This window comes from Oryctolagus cuniculus, chromosome 12, assembly GCF_964237555.1.
Source record: "Oryctolagus cuniculus chromosome 12, mOryCun1.1, whole genome shotgun sequence".
NCBI lineage: Eukaryota > Metazoa > Chordata > Mammalia > Lagomorpha > Leporidae > Oryctolagus > Oryctolagus cuniculus.
In genome coordinates this window covers 11,577,384-11,597,754 of record NC_091443.1, presented here as the reverse complement: position 1 = coordinate 11,597,754, position 20,371 = coordinate 11,577,384, and the positions used below count along the sequence as shown (strand labels likewise).

Here is a 20,371-nt window from a genome sequence, read left to right as displayed (position 1 = left end):
TACAGTTCTTAGTACAATTAATCCCTAAAATCAGGAACAGGACACGAAGGTATGCTCTCTCCATACCTCTTCAACACTGTGCCTGAGGTTCCAGTCAGTGGTGGGGGTGGGGCTGGCGCTGTGGCATAGCGGGTAAAGAAGCCACCTGCAACGCCTGCATCCTGTATGGGCGCTGGTTCAAGTCCCGGCTGCTCCACTTCCGATCCAGCTCCACGCTAATGACACGGGAAAGCAGCCGAAGACGACCCAAGTGATTGAGCTCTGCTACTCATGTGGGAGACCTGGAAGAAGCTCCCGACTCCTGGCTGTGGCCTGGCCCAGTCCCAGCTGTTGTAGCCATCTGGGAAGTGAAGTGGGTGGGAGACCTCAATCTCTCTCTCCCCCTCTCCCTCCTTCCTCCCTTTTCTCTCTAAAACTCTTTCAAATAAATAAATAAATAAATAAAAAAGAACTCAGAGGCACACAGACTAGAATGTGTGATGGCTAATTTCAAGTACCACCTTACTGGAGAACTGGTAACACATAATTTCTGGGTGTGTCTGGATGCTTCCAGAGGACATGGATGTGTGAGCTGGTGGATGAGCGGGAAGGCAGGCACCGTCCCCCCAAGGAGGGCAGACACCATGCAATTGGCTGGGAGCCCAGAGAGAACAAAAAGAGGGTGGGTTAGGTTTCCCCTCTCTCCTAGAGCTGGAACATGATTGCTCTCCCTCCCCCGCAGATCAGCTCCAGGCTCTCAACGCGTTCGACTCTGGGACTCACACCAGGGGCTCCCACGCCAGGCTTCCAGGCCTTTGACCTTGGCCTGCAAGCTGCACCACAAGCCCCTGATTCTCAGGCGTTCAGACCTGGACTGAACCACACCACAGCATCCAAAGGTCTCCAGTCTGTGCACAGCAGATGAGGGGGCATCGCCGTCTCCTTAAACATGGGAGCCAATTCCTCTAATAAATAACTTTCATGCATCTGTATCTAATGGTCTCTGTCTCTTTTTGGTTCTCTGTTTCTACACTTGAGTACTATGGAATGAAGATATAAAATTGCCTGTATTTGCTTATCACACGATTATCTAAGTAAAAATCCACAAGAATATATAAAAGGGGGCCAGCGCTGTGGCGCAGCGGGTTAATGCCCTGGCCTAAAGCGCTGGCATCCCATACAGGCACCAGTTCAAGACCGGGCTGCTCCACTTCCAATCCAGTCTCTGCTATGGCCTGGGAAAGCAGTAGAAGATGGCCCAAGTCTTTTGACCTCTGCACTCATGTGGGAGACCTGGAAGAAGCTCCCGGCTCCTGGCTTCGGATTGGCACAGTTCTGTCCTTTGCAACCAATTGGGGAGTGAACCATAGGATGGAAGACACCTGCCCCTCTCGCTTCTCCTCTCTCTCTGTAACTCTGACTTTCAAATAAATAAATAAATCTTTTAAAAAAAGAATATGCAAAAGAGCTACTAAAATAAATCAGTGAGTTTACCTAGATCAACTTTTATAGCCTACTTATGACCAAGAGACAATTTTAAAGTACCATTAAAATAACACCAATAAATGTAAAATAAGTTAAAAATACACATTACAAAATATGTTAAGATCTATGTACTGAAAACTACACAACACTGGTGATAAAAAAGAACTGTTGGTGAAGCAAAAGACATAAATAAATGGAGCCTATACTGTGACTATGCTAATTCTAGTCAAAATAATGTGCAGATTCCATGTACTCTCCATCACAGTACCAGCTGGGTTTTCACAGAAATTGAGAAGCTGAGTCTTGGAGATGATGTTGTGGCATAGCAGGGTTCACCTCCACCTTCGATGCCTGCATCCCAAAGGGGCAGCAGTTCCATATCCGGCTGCTCCACTTCCGATCCAGCTCCCTGCTCGTGTGCCTGGGAAAGCTGTAGAGGATGGCCCAAGTGCTTGGGCCCCAGCACCCATGTGGGAGACCTGGAAAAAGCACCAGGTTCCTGGCTTCAGCCTGCCCCAGCCCTGGCCCATGTGGCCATTTGGGGAATGAACCAGCAGATGGAAGATCTCTCTCCCCCTCTGTATCTCCTCTTCTCTAACTCTGCCTTTCAAAAAAGAGAAGCCAATTCTAAAACCTGTGTGGAAATGCAAAGGAACCAGGATAGCCAAGACAACTGCGCAGCACAAGAAGGCCGGAGGGCGGCAATGAACAGACGCTCACTTGCAAAAGTGCCCGTCTTCCTGACCTCAGATGAACTCAGCACCCTGCCCTCCAGGGCCACCGCCTCCTGCACAGATGCTCAGGGGGCAGAGACAAGCTGCCCCCTCCCCTAACAGCTAAGCCACTGCTGCTGCTTCCACACCACTGGACTGGACTCCCCCTCAACCATAATCCCGCTTCCTTCAGCCGCATGCCACAGCTGCGACAGTCCCGAGCTCTGGTACACACACTGATGAGAGGTTTGGTGTAGTCTCCCTTCTGCCTCAACTCTTACCATTGTCCTTGGCAGCTGGGTTGAGCCATTCAGCCACGGCCCCCCGTCTTGACTGGGACACCTTCCCTCCAACGTCTTCGTCTTTGTGCCATTGTGGCTACCCTCTTCCAACAGGTTTTCTTGTCCAGCACTTACAGTGTGGGGAAGGGCGAGACCACAGGTCACCAAGCACCCTCACCCGAGTCTGCACCCTTAGAAACAGCAGTGTCTGGAATCGGTTCCTAGGTGGCACTGAGTCCAGGCGTCAGGGAGAAGCGCAGGCCTCGGGGGAGCGTGGGAAATACCCCACCCCAACAAGCAGGGGCGGGAGGCCTCTCACAACCTCCACTGCATCCCACACGCAGTGGCTCCAGAGTCGTAAGGTGCCCTGGTGGATCTGTGAGCTTTTCCAAGGACTGAGTGGCTGCACTGTCATCATCACCATCCACTGTCTTGCTCTGTTTGGTAAACACAGACCCATCCCTTTACCCAAGGGGAGGCCCTCCAAGACACCCCAGTCCAGTGCGTATCTGAAACCACGGAGAACCAAACCCTACCTATCCCGCGTTTTGTCCTACGCATACATACCTGGGACAGTTTAATTTATAAACCAGGCACAGTGAGAGATGAACACTAATGAATGGTAGTGAAAGCAACAAATAGAACAATCTATTTCACATTTACAAACTTTCTCTCTGGAACTTCCCGTCCAGTATTTTCAGAGTGCCGCTGACTGTGGGCTAACGGAACTGGAAAGGCCAGAGTGGATAAGGGGAGGGCTGCTGTAAGGAAAGAAAACGGCCCCGTGGAAGAGGTGACTGAGCAGCTGTCAGACTTCCTCGGGGTGAGGAAGGCTGTGCACACCTCTCCGAGGGTGCTCGGGGACCACGTGGGCTGTGGGCACTGACCCCGTGTAGGCCCCAGCAAAAACACGCCCCACGAGACAGCTAGAGGCGGTTAGCACCGTAACAGGCCCTGGAGGACTTCTGCATTTCTGGGTTTGTCCCTCAGCAGGGCTGCTGAGACCCCTGAACATGGACCATTGCTCCATGGGAAAAGGCAGGTGCTGGGGGCTGAGCCCTCCCCGCCATGGACATTAGAAACTGTTTTCTGGGGTTTCACCTGCTTGCCAATCGGTCCTGTCTGCTCAGGGGAGACAACTCAGGGGTGTGCAATTCCAGAGGGCCACGCCCCTTTATCTCCAGCTTCCAGGGGGTCCTCAATTCCCAACACCCATTCAAGAGCTCCCTCCATACCGGAAACACAGTTCTACTACTGGATAAGAGTTCCTTTGGTCATGCCGGTGTCTTTTCAAAAAGTCCCAGCACAGTTTTCCCCCAGAACTGGGCTAACTGTTCACGTGTATGTTTAAGTGGCTAATTTTGGTTTTCAGGAACTTAAAAAAACTTGAAATGATTTTTTTAAGGAGGAATAATATAAACAATTGTCTCACGTCATTTTTAAAAAAACATCGAACGCTTTTCCCTGAGAATCGATTGCTGCAGGAGATTTTAAGGTTTCTTTGTCCAAATACCTTTTAAAAAGGAAAATAAATACCCCCTTGTTCCCTGATGCTATTGCAAACCTGTCTGTCGGAGAAGCGGTGCAATGCATCACAGCCTCGTTTGCAAAGACCCTTTTCAACCGCTCAGAGCCTACTTAGCAGGAAAATGAAATGGTAAAAATGGAATCCCATCCAGGAAAGCCACACCTTCAGAAGGCTCAAGAAGCTCTCCCACCCCCACCCCTCGCACTGCACCTTCTCCGATGAATTACGAGCTGAAAGGGATGTCTACTAATAAATCCTCCTGCGAGGCCCCGGAGGCATGCGCGCGCCCAGAGGGGTCACCTTCAAGGTCAGCCGCACGGCGTCGCAGTTCTCCTGCAGCGGGTTCAGCTTGAGCGTCTCCCCGAGGTTGCTGCAGCCCGACGACTGGTGCTGCAGCTCACAGCAGACGCACACCTCCACGCTGTCGAACTTGATCTGGACGGAGAACACACACAGACCTCACGGTTAGTGGGCGCTCGGCCTCGCGCTGCAGCGACACGGTTCAGAGCGTGTTCCTTATCATTAAGGAACAAAGCAGAAACGATTTCTGTTTAGCAAGGCCGGGGAGAACCCCATCAAGAAGACTTCAAATTCTATTTTACAAAATACAAAGAGCATTTGCAGATAGCTAAGCTAGAAGTCACAGAAAAACTCAGATGAATGACAGAGATTTAAAAAAAAAAAAGACCCTGAAAAATCACTCCTACTTGTTTATATGCACACGGCACCTCCAATTATTCTTCCCCTACGGTTAGAAATTCCCTGTCTCACTTCACTGGCTTATCAAACTCCTACTCATCTGTCAAGACCCAGCTCCCGCTCCATCCCCCAGGCCTGGCCTGGCTCTCCCACCCTGCCTCTGCTGGACCCTCCTTGTATTCAGCCGCAGGCATCACAGTGCTCACCATGCCAGCCGGCAGGAGACGTTTGGTACGTGCTGATCAAACACGACGCCCTGAAAAATTAAAATCCATGCGAGGACAGAAATACTTTCCAAGTATTTTAGACAAATACTTGGAAAGTATTTTAGACAAAGGGAATACGGCACTCTCCATGACAATGAGAACACGGGACATAGTCCGGCTTTGAGAACAAAGTGGATTTAAAATAAAAAATTAAGGGGTGGGCACCTGGCCCAGTGGCAAAGGCGATGCTGAGAATGTCCCAGCTGCCGACGCCTCCTTCCCGCTGACGCTCTCTCCGAGAGGCAGCAGGGATGGCTCGGTGCTGGGGCCCCCATCACCCCTCTGGGGACCTGGACTGGGGACCTGGCTCAGCCACTGCAGGTACGGAAGGAGTGAACCAGCAGATGGGAACTCACCCTCTCCCTCTGTCTAAAGAAACAAAAACACACAAGGAAAACAGAGTCCTAGATGCAAAAACGTACACCGGGTTTTTAGAAGGGCAAATGACAGGAGGCAAATGATTTTACTTAAACTAGGAAGTGTCCCACTTTACAATAACATACAAAATGCTTCACTGCAGTTATCTCAATGTGCAAATGTCTATCAGAAAAATCCCGCCACTGTGAACTCAAGCTCATCCTACCGGAACAATCTGTCTCGGTTTGTGGTTACTACAGCAGTTTGTGGTTTTTTGAGAAGCTAATCCCCTTTATCTGCGTTGTTAGGCTGGGTTCTGTAGCTTGTTCATGTTACCCCTTATACAGAGTCCTGCGGTGAAAGCCCTATTGTTATTCAGGAAACTGAGTTCCTAATTTTAAAATGCCCAGAAACAAAGTATCTAGGACAAGACTGCATTTTAAAACTTGGCAAATTAGCAGGGGGATTAAGATGGCAGAGTAGGGAGGGAGCTCACTGCTCTAGTCTAGAAGACAGTTAAAAAAAAAAAAAAGTGGAAAGAGTGCAGTCTCAGGGAAGAGCTAGGGAGAAACAGCAGAGGAAATTCTAAGCAGATTAGAGGGACACAGTGGACCTACATGGAGGGCGTGGATGCAAACAACCTGGGACTCCAGCAACCAAGAGCCTACACACCAGCGTTGGAGGGTGAGGTGAGACCAGACTGCAGCAGCCCAAGCCACTGGCGATAAAGCCACAGGAAGAGCCTAGAGGGAATCTGGCTTGGAGCCCCATGGGGATAGTGTACCCACAAAACTGGAGGAGAAAAAGAAAGGAGGGGCTCGTTTCTCTCTCCCCAATCTCCCTGCAACAGTGTCCTGTAACAAGCCAATTGAGAGCAGGTGTCATTTTGGACATAGCTGTGGCAGCTCGTGTCCACGCACAGCAACCAGCCGAGTGGGGACTCTGAGTCTGGTGGGGAGAACTGACGGGGGCTGGGTGCTCGTGACTGTGGGAGGCTTGTGAGCCAGGACTGTGAAAACACTGAGGCTGTGTGGGAGGACCCACAGTGTGGCTGGGACTTTGCACAGTCACTGTGGGAGGCTCCACACACTCAGGGCTCCCTGGTTACCTGTTAAGGGACATTGCTGGTTAAAAAAACAAACAAACAAACAAACAAACAAAAAAAAAACACCAGAGGAGATTTACCAAGCCAAACCTGGTGTGTCACCTTAGACATGCCCTTCACCCTGGAGAACTGAACAGAGCTCCCTGGCCACACCTACCACATGCCTCTAGGTACTCACTGAAAGCAGACACTCCAATAATCTACAGAGGCATAGTATAAAGATAAAGCCACCACAGTGGAAAAAACAAAGAAGAAACCAACAAGTATCTCCACAAATGCCAAATAACAAACACCAATTCAAGAAACAAGAATAAGGAAGACAACATGACGCCCCCAAAGAACACAGCACTTCAATATTGAATGTGAAGATGATGAAATTGAAGAAATGCCAGAAGGAGAATTAAAAAAATTAATAATATTACATAGAAATAATCAGAAGCAAATGCATGAACTAATGAAATCTGTACATAACTTGAAAGAAAATTTCTCCCACGAAATTTAGATCTTAGAGAAATTAAAATGAAATTGTGGAAATGAAGAATCTGATAGAACAAATAAAAAATGCAGTGGAAATTTTTAACAACAGAATCAGTGAAGCAGAAAAAAACTATCTGACTTAGAAGGCAAAGCACAGGAAATTAAACAGACAAAAAAAGAAGAAATTAGAAAACTAAAAATTACTGTGGTAATCTACAGGATATTATCAAACAACCCAACATATGGGTTCTAGAAGTTCCTGAAGGTGTGGAAAGAGAAAGGATTAGAAGGCATTTTAGTGAAATACCAGCAGTAAACTTCCCAGGTTTGGAGAAGGAAAGAGACATCCAAGTACATGAAGCACATAGAACTAATAGACATGACCAGGAAAGATCTTCACTATGACACACTGTAATCAAATTCACCACCATAAAACATAAAGAAAAGATTCTAAAATGTGCACAAGAGAAACACCAGATTAATTTCAGAGTATCTCCAATTAGACTCACAGACTTCTCAATAGAAACACCACAGGCTAAGAAAGAATGGTGAGCTATATTCTAAGTCTTAAGAGAAAAAAACTGTCAATCCAGAATACTATACCTTGCAAAGCTCTCATTTATGATTGAAGGTGAAATAAAGACCTTCCATAACAAACAGAAATTGAAAGAATTTGTCACCACTCATCCAGCCCTGCAAAAGATGCTTAAGAATATGCTGCACACAGAAACATGGCTATCACTACGAAAGAAAGTAAAGGAAGAAAATCTCCCAGTAGAAGCACAAAGGAAATCCAAAGTAAAAAATAAGAATATTTTTGGAAAACTGTCAAACTCGTTTCTTATCAATAGTCACCTTGAATGTGTAGCTGGCTTCAACTCTCAAGTTAAAAGACACAGACCGGCTGAATGAATTAAAAAAACAAAACCCACCTTTTTGCTGCCTACAAGAAACACATCCCACCAACAAAGATGCATGCAGACTGAAAGTGAAAGGATGGAGAAAGATATTCCATGCTAACAGAAACCAAAAAAGAGGTGGCGTAGCCATCCTAATATCAGACAAAATAGCCTTTAACTGTTAAAAACTGTTAAAAGAGACAAAGAAGGGCACTATATAATGATCAAGGGACCAATTCAACAGGAAGATGTAATTATTATAAATGTATATGCACCCAATTACAGGGCACCTAGCTATTTAAAAGAATTGTTAAGAGATCTAAAGGGAGAGGTAGAATCAAATACAATAGTATGGGGGAATTCAATATCCCACTTTAAGTAATGGACAGATTAACCAGACAGAAAAAAGCAAGGAAACAGCTTAGAGTTAATCCACACTATAAACCAAATGTACCTAACAGATAGCTACAGAACTCTTCAACCTACAGATGCAGAACACACATTCTTCTCACCCGTGCATGCAACTTTCTCTAGGATAGACCACATGCTAGGCCATAAAGTGAGTCTTAGCAAATTCAAAAAAATAGAAATCTAACCATGCATATTCTCCTACCACAATGGAATGATGCTGGCAATCAACAACTCAGGAATCTCTAGAACCTATGCAAACACATGGAGACTGAACAACATGCTCCTGAATGAACAGTGGGTCATAGAAGAAATGAAAAGAGAAATAAAAAATTTTCTGGAAATGAAGATAACGACACAACATATAAAATTTTATGGAATACAGCAAAAGCAGGGTTAAGAGGAAAGTTTAGAGCAACTGGTACCTACATCGAGAAATTGGAAAGGCACCAAATAAATGAGCTATCAATGCATCTCAAGGATCTAGAAAAACAATAAACCAAACCTGAAATTAGAAGGAGAAAAGAAATAATTAAAATTAGAGAAGAAATCAACAAAATTGAAACCCCCCCAAAAATACAAAAGATCAGCAAAACGAAGAGCTGGCTTTTATTGAAAAAATAAACAACATTGACACATCATTGGCCTAAAAAAAAGAGAGAGAGAAAAGGCTCAAATCAATAAAATTAGAGATGAAAAAGGAAATGTAACAGCAGATACCATATATACACCTAAAGAGAATCATCAGAAATTACTACAAAGAGCTGTATGCTAAAAAACTGGAAAGCCTAGAAGTAATTAATAGATTCCTAGACACATACAACCAACCTAAATTGAGCCATGAAGACAGAGAAAACCTAAACAGACCCACAATCAAGATGGAAATTGAATCAGTAATAGACATTCCCAACAAAGAAAAGTCCAGGACCAGATTGCTTCACTGATGAATTCTACCAGACATTTAAAGAAGAGCTAACTCCAATTCTTCTCAAGTTATTTAAAACAATTGAAAATGAAGGAATTCTCCCAATTTTTTTCTATGAATCCAGCATCACCTTAATTTCTAAACATGGAAAAGATGCAACTGAGAAAGAGAACTACAATTTCTCTGATGAACATAGACGCGAAAATCCTCAACAAAATTCTAGTCAGCTGAATCCAACAACACGTCAGAAAGATCATTCCCCAGACCAAGCAGGATTTAACCCTGGGATACACAGATGGTTCAACGTTTGCAAATAAATGTGAGACATCACATTTACAAACTGAAGAACAAAAACCATATGATTATCTCAATAGATGCACAGAAAGCATTTGAGAAAATACAACACCTTCTCATGATGAAAACTCTAAGCAAATTGGGTATAGAAGGAATATTCCTCAACGGAAGGCAATTTATGACAAACCCACAGTCAGTGTTGTATCAAGTGGGGGAAAAGTTGGAAGCATTCCCACTGAGATCCAGTACCAGACAAGGATGCCCACTCTCACCATTGCTATTCAATATAGTCCTGGAAGTTTTAGCCAGAGCCATTAGGCAAGAAAAATAAATAAAAGGGATACAAATTGGGAAGGAGGTAGTCAAAATATCCCTAGTTGCAGATGACATGATTTTATATATAGGGGATCCAAAAGACTCCATTAAGAAACTATTGGAACTCTCAGAAGAGTTTGGAAAAGTAGCAGGATATAAAATCAATACACAACAATGTATACACAGACAATGCCAAGGCTGAGAATGAACTTCTAAGATCGATCCCATTCACAATAGACATAAAAACAATCAAATACCTTGGAATAAATTTAACAAAGGACGTCAAAGATCTGTATGATGAGAATTACAAAACATTAAAGAAATAGAAGAAGATACAAAAAATGGAAAAATCTTCCATGTTCATGGATTGGAAGAATCAATATCATCAAAATGCCCATTCTTCGGAAAGCAATTTACAGATTCAATGAAATATCAATCAAAATACCAAAGACATTCTTCTCAGCTCTAGAAAAAATGATGCTGAAATTCATATGGAAACACAGGAAACCTTGAATAGCTAAAGCAATCTTATACAACAAAAACAAAGCCAGAGGCATCACAATACCAGCTTTTAAGACATACTACAAGGCAGTTATAAACAAAACATCCTGGTACTGGTACAAAAACAGATGGAGAGACCAATGGAACAGAATAGAAACACCAGAAATCAATCCAAACATCTACAACCAACTTTTTTGACCAAGGAGCTAAAACCAATCCCTGGAGCTAGGACAGTCTGTTCAACAAATGGTGCTGGGGAAACTGGATTTCCACATGCAGAAGAATGAAGCAAGACCCCTACCTTACACCTTACACAAAAGTCCACTCGACATGGATTAAAGATCTAAATCTATGACCTGACACCATCAAATTATTAGAGAACATTGGGGAATCCCTGCAAGACATTGGCACAGGCAAAGACTTCTTGGAAAACTCTCCAGAGACACAAGCAATTAAAGCCAAAATTCACAAATGGGATTACATAAGGGGCCAGTGCTGTGGTGCAGTGGGTTAACATCCTGGCCTGAAATGCTGGCATCCCATATGGGTGCTGGTTCTAGTCCCAGCTGCTCCTCTTTAGATATAGCTCTCTACTATGGCCTGGGAAGGCAGTAGAAGATGGCCCAAGTCCTTGGGCCCCTGCATCCATGTGGGAGACCCGGAAGAAGCTGCTAGTTCCTGGCTTTGAATCGGCACAGCTCCATCCATTGCAACTATCTGGGGAGTGAACCAGCAGATGGAGGACCTCTCTCTGACTGTCTTTCAAATAAATAAAAGAAATCTTTTAAATGGACACTATGAGAAACAGTGACTTGATCAGCTCTTGTCCTGATTGTTGATGTACAATGTAATACTTTATCCATTTTCGTATTTTTTCTTTGTTTTGTTCTAGTACTATTGGTTGAACTCTGTAATTAACACACAATTATTCTTAGGTGTTTAAATTTTAACTGAAAAGTGATCCCTGTTAAATATAAGAATGGGAATAAGAGAGGGAGGAGATGTACAATTTGGGACATGCTCAATTGGACTTGCCCCAAATGGTGGAGTTAGAAACGTGCCAGGGGATTCCAATACAATCACATCAAGGTGGCATGTACCAATGCCATCTCACTAGTCCAAGTGATCAATTTCAGTTCACAATTGATCACACTGATAGGTCCAAGAGTCAAAGTGATCACACAAACAAGACTAGTGTCTGCTAATACTAAGTGATAGAATCAAAAAGGGAGAAAACGATCCAACATGGGAAGCAGGATACACAGCAGACTCATAGAATGGCAGATGTCCTAAATAGCACTCTGGCCTCAGAATAAGCCCTTAAGGCATTCAGATATGGCTGAAGAGCCCATGAGAGTATTTTAGGCATGGAAAGCCAAGACACTCTGGAAAAAAAAAAAAAGAAGAAGAAGACCTAAATGAAAGATCTCTGCGAGTGAGATCCCAGTGGAAAGAATGGGGCCATCAAAGGAGGAGGTACATTTCTCTGAAGGGAGGAGAGAAATTCCACTTTGACTATGACCCTGCTGGAATAAGATCGAAGTCAGCGAACTCAAAAGGCTTCCATAGCCTTAGCAACTCATGACTAGAGCCTAGGGAGATTACTGACACCATAGACAAGAGTGTCAAATTGTTAAGTCAACAACAGGAGTCACTGTGTACTTACTCCTCATGTGGGATCTGTCCTTAATGTGTTGTCCAGTGTGAAGTAATGCTATAACTAGTACTGAAACAGTATTTTACACTTTGTGTTTCTGTGTGGGTGCAAACTGATGAAATCTTAATATATACTAAATCGATCTTCTGTATATAAAGTGAATTGAAATTGAATCTTGATGTGAATGGAAGGGGAGAGGGAGCGGGAGATGGGAGGGGTGCGAGTGGGAGGGATATTATGGGGGGGGCATTGTAATCCATAAACTGTACTTTGGAAATTTATATTTACTAAATAAAAGAAAAAAAATCTATCACCAGAAAAAAAAGATGGGATTATGGTCAGCCAGTGCTTCTTCCTGGTCTCCTATGTGGTGCAGGGGCCCAAGCACTTGGGCCACCCTCTACTGTCTTCTCAGGCCAGAGCAGAGAGCTGGACTGGAAAAGCAGCAACTGGGACTAGAACCCAGCGCCCATATGGGATGCCTGCACCGCAGGGGGAGGATTAACCAAGTAAGCCATGGTGCCAGCCCCTGAAACACTTCTAGTACCAAGCTTTTCAGATGAGGGACACTCAACTGTCACTACCCAGTCCAGTAATTCCCAACAGATCCTCCAATTCTATGAAAACACTCAGCAGAAACTTGTGCAGTGGTAACAAAAACTATAAACTGGAGCGCTCATGGTGACATGACTCAATACAGCCTCAAACAGTAAAGAACTTGAAGTCCACCAACAATAGCATGAATGGATAAGCTTCTAAACAACAAAAGCGGAGGAACCACAGCCACGTGAAACACGAACAAATTGCACACTGTAACGTTGAGTACAAAAGCCAGACACAAAAGAATAAATATGACATGTCTCCATTTCACTGAATTAAAGAAAAGCCAGATAAAACTCAATGGAGTATTCAGGGAGGCGTGCACAGTGGGTGCAACTCTAAAGGAAAGCAAAGCTATTGACATCACAAGTTAGGGCGGCGATTATCTTCAGTGCAAACGGAGAGGTGAAGAAAGGGAGTGCACAGGAGGCCCCGGGGTGCTGTGGCTGCTTCTCTTTCACAGCGGTGGAGCCACACGGAGACTGGCCTTGTGCTACAGCACACAGCCACACACGCTTGTTTTGTGCATTTTCCTGTAGGTGTTTTGTAGTCTTTAAAAAAACATACAGGCTCAACTGAAGAGAAATAAAATGTAAAACAAAGGAAGAAAAGAACAAAAACAAACTAAGAGACAACAGAAAAAAGACATTCAACAAACATAAAGGGTGAAATGAATGAAATACAGATATTAGGCTGAATAAACCCAAAACTGATTCTGGAACATACCAATGAAATTGACAAACCCCTGGAGGGATTGATTTTTTTTAAAGGAAATCTAAAGCAGCAACATTAGGAATGAGAGAGGAGCTATAAATATAGACATGTGAGAGATTACACATTTAAAAAAACTAAAGGGACATGAGTAATTTCCTACGACAATATAAACGATTAAACTACAGAGAAAAAATGTAGAAAACCTAAAGACAAATAACCATAAAAGAGATAGGAAAACCCCAAATGGTATTTCAAGCTGAGTTTACTTTTTTTTTTATCTTTGATGAAAAGATAAAAGATAGTTTCTATGTCTTTACGTAATTTCAGATCACGAGGAAGAAAACACCCCAGTTGTCTTGATGAAGCTAACACAATCTTAACTGTGAAAAAGACAGCACTCTTCCCTTCAAAATAAAAAACCCAAAAGCTAGTTTCCCCTTTCAACCAAAAAGTAGAGGGGCAGGTGTTTGTCAACGTGGTTGATACTGCCTAGCATGCCTGTGTCCCACACTGGAGTGCTGGGTTTGAATCCCAGCTTCCTAATGCACACCCAGGGAGGCAGTGGGATTGAGTTCCTGGCTTTCAACATCAGCCTGGCTCAGCCTCAGCCATTGTAGGCACCAGCAGATGGGAGATCTCTCCCAGTCTCTCTGCCTTTCAATGGATGAATGCATGAGTGTGTTTTAAAAATTTTAAAGGGGCCGGCTCCATGGTTCACTTTGCTAATCCTCTGCCTGCGGAGCCAGCACCTCGGGTTCTAGTCCTGGTTGGGGCGCTGGATTCTGTCCCGGTTACTCCTCTTCCAGTCCAGCTCTCTGCTGTGGCCCGGGAAGGCAGTAGAGGATGGCCCAAATGCTTGGGCCCTGCACCTGCATGGGAGACCAGGAGGAAGTGCCTGGCTCCTGGCTTTGGATCGGTGCAGCACACTGGCTGCAGTGCACCGGCCATAGCGGCCATTTGGGGGGTGAACCAACAGAAAAGGAAGACCTTTCTCTCTCTCTCTCTCTAACTCTGCCTGTCAAAAAAAATTTAAGGAAATATTCTAAGCAAAATACTAGGTAATGGAATCCGATGTTATAGCAAGGGAATTCTATTCCAAGACAACATTAAAATTACTCTTCATGGCAAACTACACAATCCGAGTCGAAACATCATCAAGAAAGGGACTCCATGTGTTAATAACGTTGCGGAGTTTGAGGTGTGGAATCCAGGATTGGCAGCAATCCGTGCTGTGTTTCTCAGTCCTCAGCTGCACTGTCCTAGGGCCTGTCCTGAAAACAGGACCAGGAACTCATGACGCAGCAGCAGCCTCGGTGGTAGATGCCACATTGCAGCAGGCAGCCCCTGGGGAAGCAGCAAACGACTGGCCAGGTATTGGGGACGCTGAGCCCATGTGGGAGGGAGACCCGGATAGAGTTCCAGGCTCCTGGCTTCGGTCTGGCCCAGCCCTGACTGCTACGGCCACGTAAGGAGTGAACCAGCAGATAGAAGACTCCTGTGTGCATGTGTGTCTCTCCCTCTGCAGTCTGCCTTTCAAATAAGTTTTTAAAAATCTTAACAAAATAGGCGAAAACTACTTAAACCAACTAAGACTTTCACCACCAATGAGAAGCAAACATCATTGTAACTAGAGAAACCCTGAAGACAATTCCAGGAAGCTCAGGGACAGGACAGAGCTCTCCATGGCCATCAGCCTGATCCAATACTGTTTGGGGGGCTGTAGCTAATGCACTCAAATAAGAAAATATCAAAAACTGTATAAATATTGGCAAAGACAAAACTTTCATTATTTTCAAATGGAGTGAAGATCTAAACAACCTAAGAGACTATACTGAAAAACGACTAGAATTAATAGGAGTACTCGTTAGACTAATTATAATAAATACAGTCTAGTAATAACCACTTTTTTTTTTTTTATTTTTTTTTGACAGGCAGAGTGGACAGTGAGAGAGAGAGACAGAGAGAAAGGTCTTCCTTTGCCGTTGGTTCACCCTCCAATGGCCGCCGCGGCCGGCGCGCTGCGGCCGGCGCACCGCGCTGATCCGATGGCAGGAGCCAGGAGCCAGGTGCTTTTCCTGGTCTCCCATGGGGTGCAGGGCCCAAGCACCTGGGCCATCCTCCACTGCACTCCCTGGCCACAGCAGAGGGCTGGCCTGGAAGAGGGGCAACCGGGACAGAATCCGGCGCCCCGACCGGGACTAGAACCCGGTGTGCCGGCGCCGCTAGGCGGAGGATTAGCCTAGTGAGCCGCGGCGCCGGCCAAGTAATAACCACTTAAAACAAAAAAGGACGGGATTTTCTGTTTGCAGTAACAGTAAGTACAAAATCCTCAGGGGAAGGTTAAACATGAAAATACGCGATGCGTGTGTAGTTACGTGTGAGATGTTAGTAAAGGGTAGGACGTCAGGGAAGCAGGCTGGGTCCTTCTGCTTGGCCAACCACCACCCATGCGCCCCCTCCTTGGTTTGGAGAACCCCCGTCTGGGAAACTCTGCCTTCTCCAGAAGCAGTTTCCCCAGCCTGCCTGGTGCAAGGGAACAGGCAGGCAGCCTGGCCCCACCCACGGAGCACACCTGCACCAGTCCTGATGGGGTTTGGGTCACAAGGGGCAGGTGCTGAGGAGCAGACACTTCCCACCCGAGAGAGGCAAGGAGCGGAGGTTCTGGGAGCAGGGTCCTGAGCCAGGGTCGGCCACAAGCTGTCACCCAGGTCTCGGCCCAGCACGATGACGGGGGCTCCCTCAAAGCTGACCTTCGATTTGATGTGAGGCATCACTCCCTCCTGACTTCGTAAGCTCCGTGTTAGTTCCCCGGAGGCCCTCTGAGCTACTGGGGGTCCTAAAATAATTCCTTCTACGTGAAAACTAGCTGGAGTTTTGCCACAACTTAGGACCCTGATGCAAAATGGAAAGCCTTGCAATGGGTCCCTTCCCAAGGACTTCACATTCACACACTGGTAAGCCCATCAGAACCCCCGAGCAATGAATGCAACTGGACAGCATTAAAGACCTTCCGGAATAATAATAATTACACGTGCAAGAATTACCCAGGGAGCTCTGAAAAAAGGATCCTGATGGGAAGGACAGCAAACTTCGCACCAAGATGCCGTGAGCAGGAGTGAGCATTCAGCCTAGTGCTAGAGACGCCCGAGTCGCACATCGACGTGCCTGGTTCGGGTCCTGGCTCTGGCTCCCGACTCCATCTTCCTGCTAATGCAGACCCTGGGAGGCAGAGGTGCTGGCGCAGGCTGCTGGGTCTGTTCCACCCACACGGGAGACCTGCACTGACTCCCCAGCTCCGGCTTCAGCCCCAGTCTAGTCCCAGCTGTTGAACACATCTGGGGAGTGAACCAGTGAATGGGAGCTCTTGCTGTCTCTCAATTAAAATTAAGATGCTATAATAAAACATTAAGATAACTGCTTAAAAATAGAGAGATTAGTGAGATAGGGCAGTTTCAGAAACAGATCCAATTACCTACAGAAACTTAATAGATGAAAAAAAGATACTTCAACTCAGTGAGAAAATGATAGTTTACATAATAAAAGATGCCACTTTCATAGGCATTCATCTATTACAATCTTACAGCACATAAAAAAATGACTATGACCTAAATCAAACAATATTGAGGAAATTGTAAATAAATGGTTGCATTAGAGATGAAAGGTGGAGTCCTTTTAAGAGCAAACCCGGACTCTCAGAAGCATGAAGTCTCATAACCAAAGCTGACCGGCACAAAGACCAGGGCTACTCTGCCAGCTGGACCTGTGCCAGAGCAACTGGGGCAGACACACTTGCCACGGAGGCTGCCGAGCCCCTTGGCTGTCGCTCTTGAATCCCAGATGTGTTTGCAGGAGCTGGGCAGACTTAATGTTCCTGAGAGCTTTAGGCATTGGAAGGGGACGTGCATGTAAGTGCAGAGGGGATTTTAAAAAATGAGAGGGGTAAGAATTACTTTGTGTCAGTAAATTTTAAAATCTAGAAACAAATACATGGCTTTCAACAAAGTATCACTTGTCAAAGATGCACACGCATGAACCGATGCCATGGAAGGGATCCTCCAGGCAGTAGCAGCCAAGGGCACGTGCTTGGTCTGAAACACGCCCCACCTCCTGCAGGTGCAGCTGGTGGGTGGAGGCCTTCCCCTCCCATCGGTCTCCCTCCTGCAGATTCCAGGTCCTGGAGAAGAGGCCCGATCAGAACAGCTTGGTTCACAGGCCTGCTTCCTGGCTAAGACAGTGTTGGGCACCAAGAGTGCACCCACGGAGAGATCACGCTGTCTACCCCCACAAATGGGCCAAATGGACTTCCAGAAGGGCCCCTGGGGTTTAGGGTCCAATCAACTCCTTAAAGCAAATAATAACTTATGGGCCATGTGGTGGTTTCTTCTCTCCTTCCAAGAGCTATACTAGAACCAAGTAGTCACCACGTTTACATCATGGGATACTGTTGGGCAAACAGCCAGGGCCAGGTCAGAACCGTGGCCTCTGGACTTGTGAGCCTGATCTTCGCTTGAGCAGTGTCCCTCTGCTGTCACCAACCAGCCAGAAGCCAGCTCTCCAGAGAGGGAGCCCACCCTTGGGACCTGCAGGCTCTGCACCCATGGAATCAAGCAGTTGCAGAGTTGAGAAAACAATTGTGTCTGGATGGGACAGGTGCAGACTTATTTCCTTGTCATTGTCCCCTAATCAATGCAGACAGCAACTACTTACCTAGCATTACATTGTCCAAGGTATCGTCAGTCACCGAGAGATGATGATTGACAGGGCAAGGGAGGATGTGCACAGCCTAGATGCAGACGATTCCCCGCACCGTTGAAGGGACTTGAGCACCCTAGGATTTCTGTCCACAGGGGATCCTGGAACCAACACCTCGCTATGTCGGGGAAGACTGTGCTTTGTCCCAACACCTCAAAACTTGCAAGGAATTATTTCATAATCACACAATCAGGTTCGGCGTTCATGAATATAAATGGGAAACCGCTTCCTCTGTGGCAGATCACGGTTTATCACACAAAACACCCCTGCGGTGACGGACCCCTGGGAACAGACCGCCAATCAGATCACTTCCATCAGTCATTGCACTCAGCTGGTGCTGCATCCGAGGGAGGATCCTGGAAGCCCCGTTAGTGCCCGACCTCAACATCGGGGTGTGTGGGCAGCTGACGGATTTATCTCATGTTTGGGTGTTTGGGTCACTGGAACAACCCAGCAGAGCTGTGTGAACAAAGCCACCATACCTGTTCATAACTCTCTTTGGGGCATTTGCAAGCTCACCTGCCCCTCATCAGCCTGTGAGGGAGTAGAAGGGGTGGGACGCTCCTGCGAGCCTCACCCAGGAGCACAAGCGAGATGGACGTGACCTGGGGACACTCCCCAAAGGCAGGCAGTATGGGAAGGCTGGGCCTGGAGGCTGCAATGCTGGAGCCCAGGGAGGCACCGCAGGGCAGAGGGGAGTAACAGAGGCCGGCGTGTCTGCAGCCCAGGAGCCCCAGACGACCTGTGATGAGCCTGCTGGGACAGGGAGGTGGCGCAGTACACACGACAGGGTTGTGTCTGCCCCGGAGTGACCCCAGGCAAGCCACTGGATCTCTTCAGGTTCCTGGGGTTGGAGGAAGGGGAAAATCAGATGAGGTCACAAAGGCTGAAGTACCCAGCAACCTCCCACTCCTCCTGGCCCCAGCCTCTGGACAACCACTCTACTTTCCGTCTCCACAAACTGACTACTCAAGGAATCTCGCTGTAAGCGGAACCCTACAACAGCTGTCCTTTGGTGAACGGCTTATTGCACTTAGCATAATATTCTCAAGGTTCATCCACGCTGGAGCTCGTGCCAGAATCGCCTGTAGTCGGACACCCGGGTTGCTTCCACCTCTCAGCTACCGTGGATCATGGGTGTGCAAATATCTCATTGAGACCTTGCTGTCCTACACCTAGGAGTAGATTACGGGACCGCATGTAGTTCTGTCTAAGGCTGTTAGGAAAATCACACCATTCTCCGCAGCTGTGCCATGGTAACATTGCACCAACAGTTCACCAGAGTTTCAAGTTCTCTGCGTCTTCAACAATACTTGTAATTTTTGGTTTTGGAGTTGTTTTGTTCTCAGCCATCCTAACGGGAGTGAGGTGATTTCTTGTGGTTTTGATTTGCATTTACTTAATGATGAGTGATGCTGAACATCTTTTCATGGGAAACTTGTATATCCTCTTTGGAGAAAATTTTTTTTTTTGACAGGCAGAGTCAGACAGTGAGAGTGAGAGTGAGAGTGAGTGAGAGTGAGAGTGAGAGAGACAGAAAGGTCTTTCTTCCATTGGTTCACCCCCGAAATGGCTGCTATGGCTGGCGCACTGCACCGATCTGAAGCCAGGAGCCTTGTGCTTCCTCCTGGTCTCCCATGAGGGTGCAGGTCCCAAGGACCTGGGCCATCCTCCACTGCCCTCCTGGGCCACAGCAGAGAGCTGGACTGGAAGAGGAGCAACCGGGACAGAATCCGGCGCCCCGACCGGGACTAGAACCTGGGGTGCCGGCGCCACAGAAGGAGGATTAGCCTAGTGAGCCATGGCTCTGGCCATAAATGAATCTTAAAAAAAAAAAAAAAAAAAAAAAAAACAACAAATGTACGTGACACTTCCGAAGGAGGGATTTGCTTATTCCTTGAACACCCGAAGTCTACTTCGGAGCGACTGAGAGATGCCGTCATACGGCGGCGGAGGGGTGGGGGGGCCCTCTGCGCGCTCTCAGACTTCTGCCCGGCTGTGGAGGAGCAACCTCCCTTCTGTGCTCCAGAGCCGCTTACACCGGGGTTTGGGGAGGCACCAGCGTGCTAGACGCCAGGTACCCAGGCAGGTGGACCTCATGCACGCTCCCGGGGAAAGTGAAGATCAACGCAAACCACTCTGGGAAACTCTGGGCACATCCACCAAAGCTAAACACCTGCATACCCTACAGCCCTCGTGTCCAGCACAAGCAACGGGAAGGTGCAGGGGTGCTCGTCAGAGGCCAGGCGCCAGAACATCCACTCCAACGCCGCCCGTAGCTGCCACCTGCAGCAAATACCCAGCATCCTTCGGGGAATGAAAACAGGCTGTGATGTTGCACACGTAAGGAATTAGAGCTACTTGTAGCAGGATGGATGAACCTCGCTCCAGACTGAATTAAAGAAGAAACAAAAAC

At 46.6% G+C, this 20,371-nt stretch overlaps 1 protein-coding gene across 2 annotated transcripts in view; it reads right to left on the bottom strand.

Annotated features, from left to right (window-relative positions):
* Positions 1-20,371, bottom strand: part of ENTREP2 (endosomal transmembrane epsin interactor 2) — a 384,377-nt gene that overhangs the window by 63,379 nt on the left and 300,627 nt on the right. For both annotated transcript variants that reach the window (XM_070053528.1, XM_070053529.1), the window contains one exon: positions 4,287-4,421. In XM_070053528.1, the coding sequence (XP_069909629.1) occupies positions 4,287-4,421 (135 nt within the window). The remainder of the gene's footprint in view (positions 1-4,286; positions 4,422-20,371) is intronic.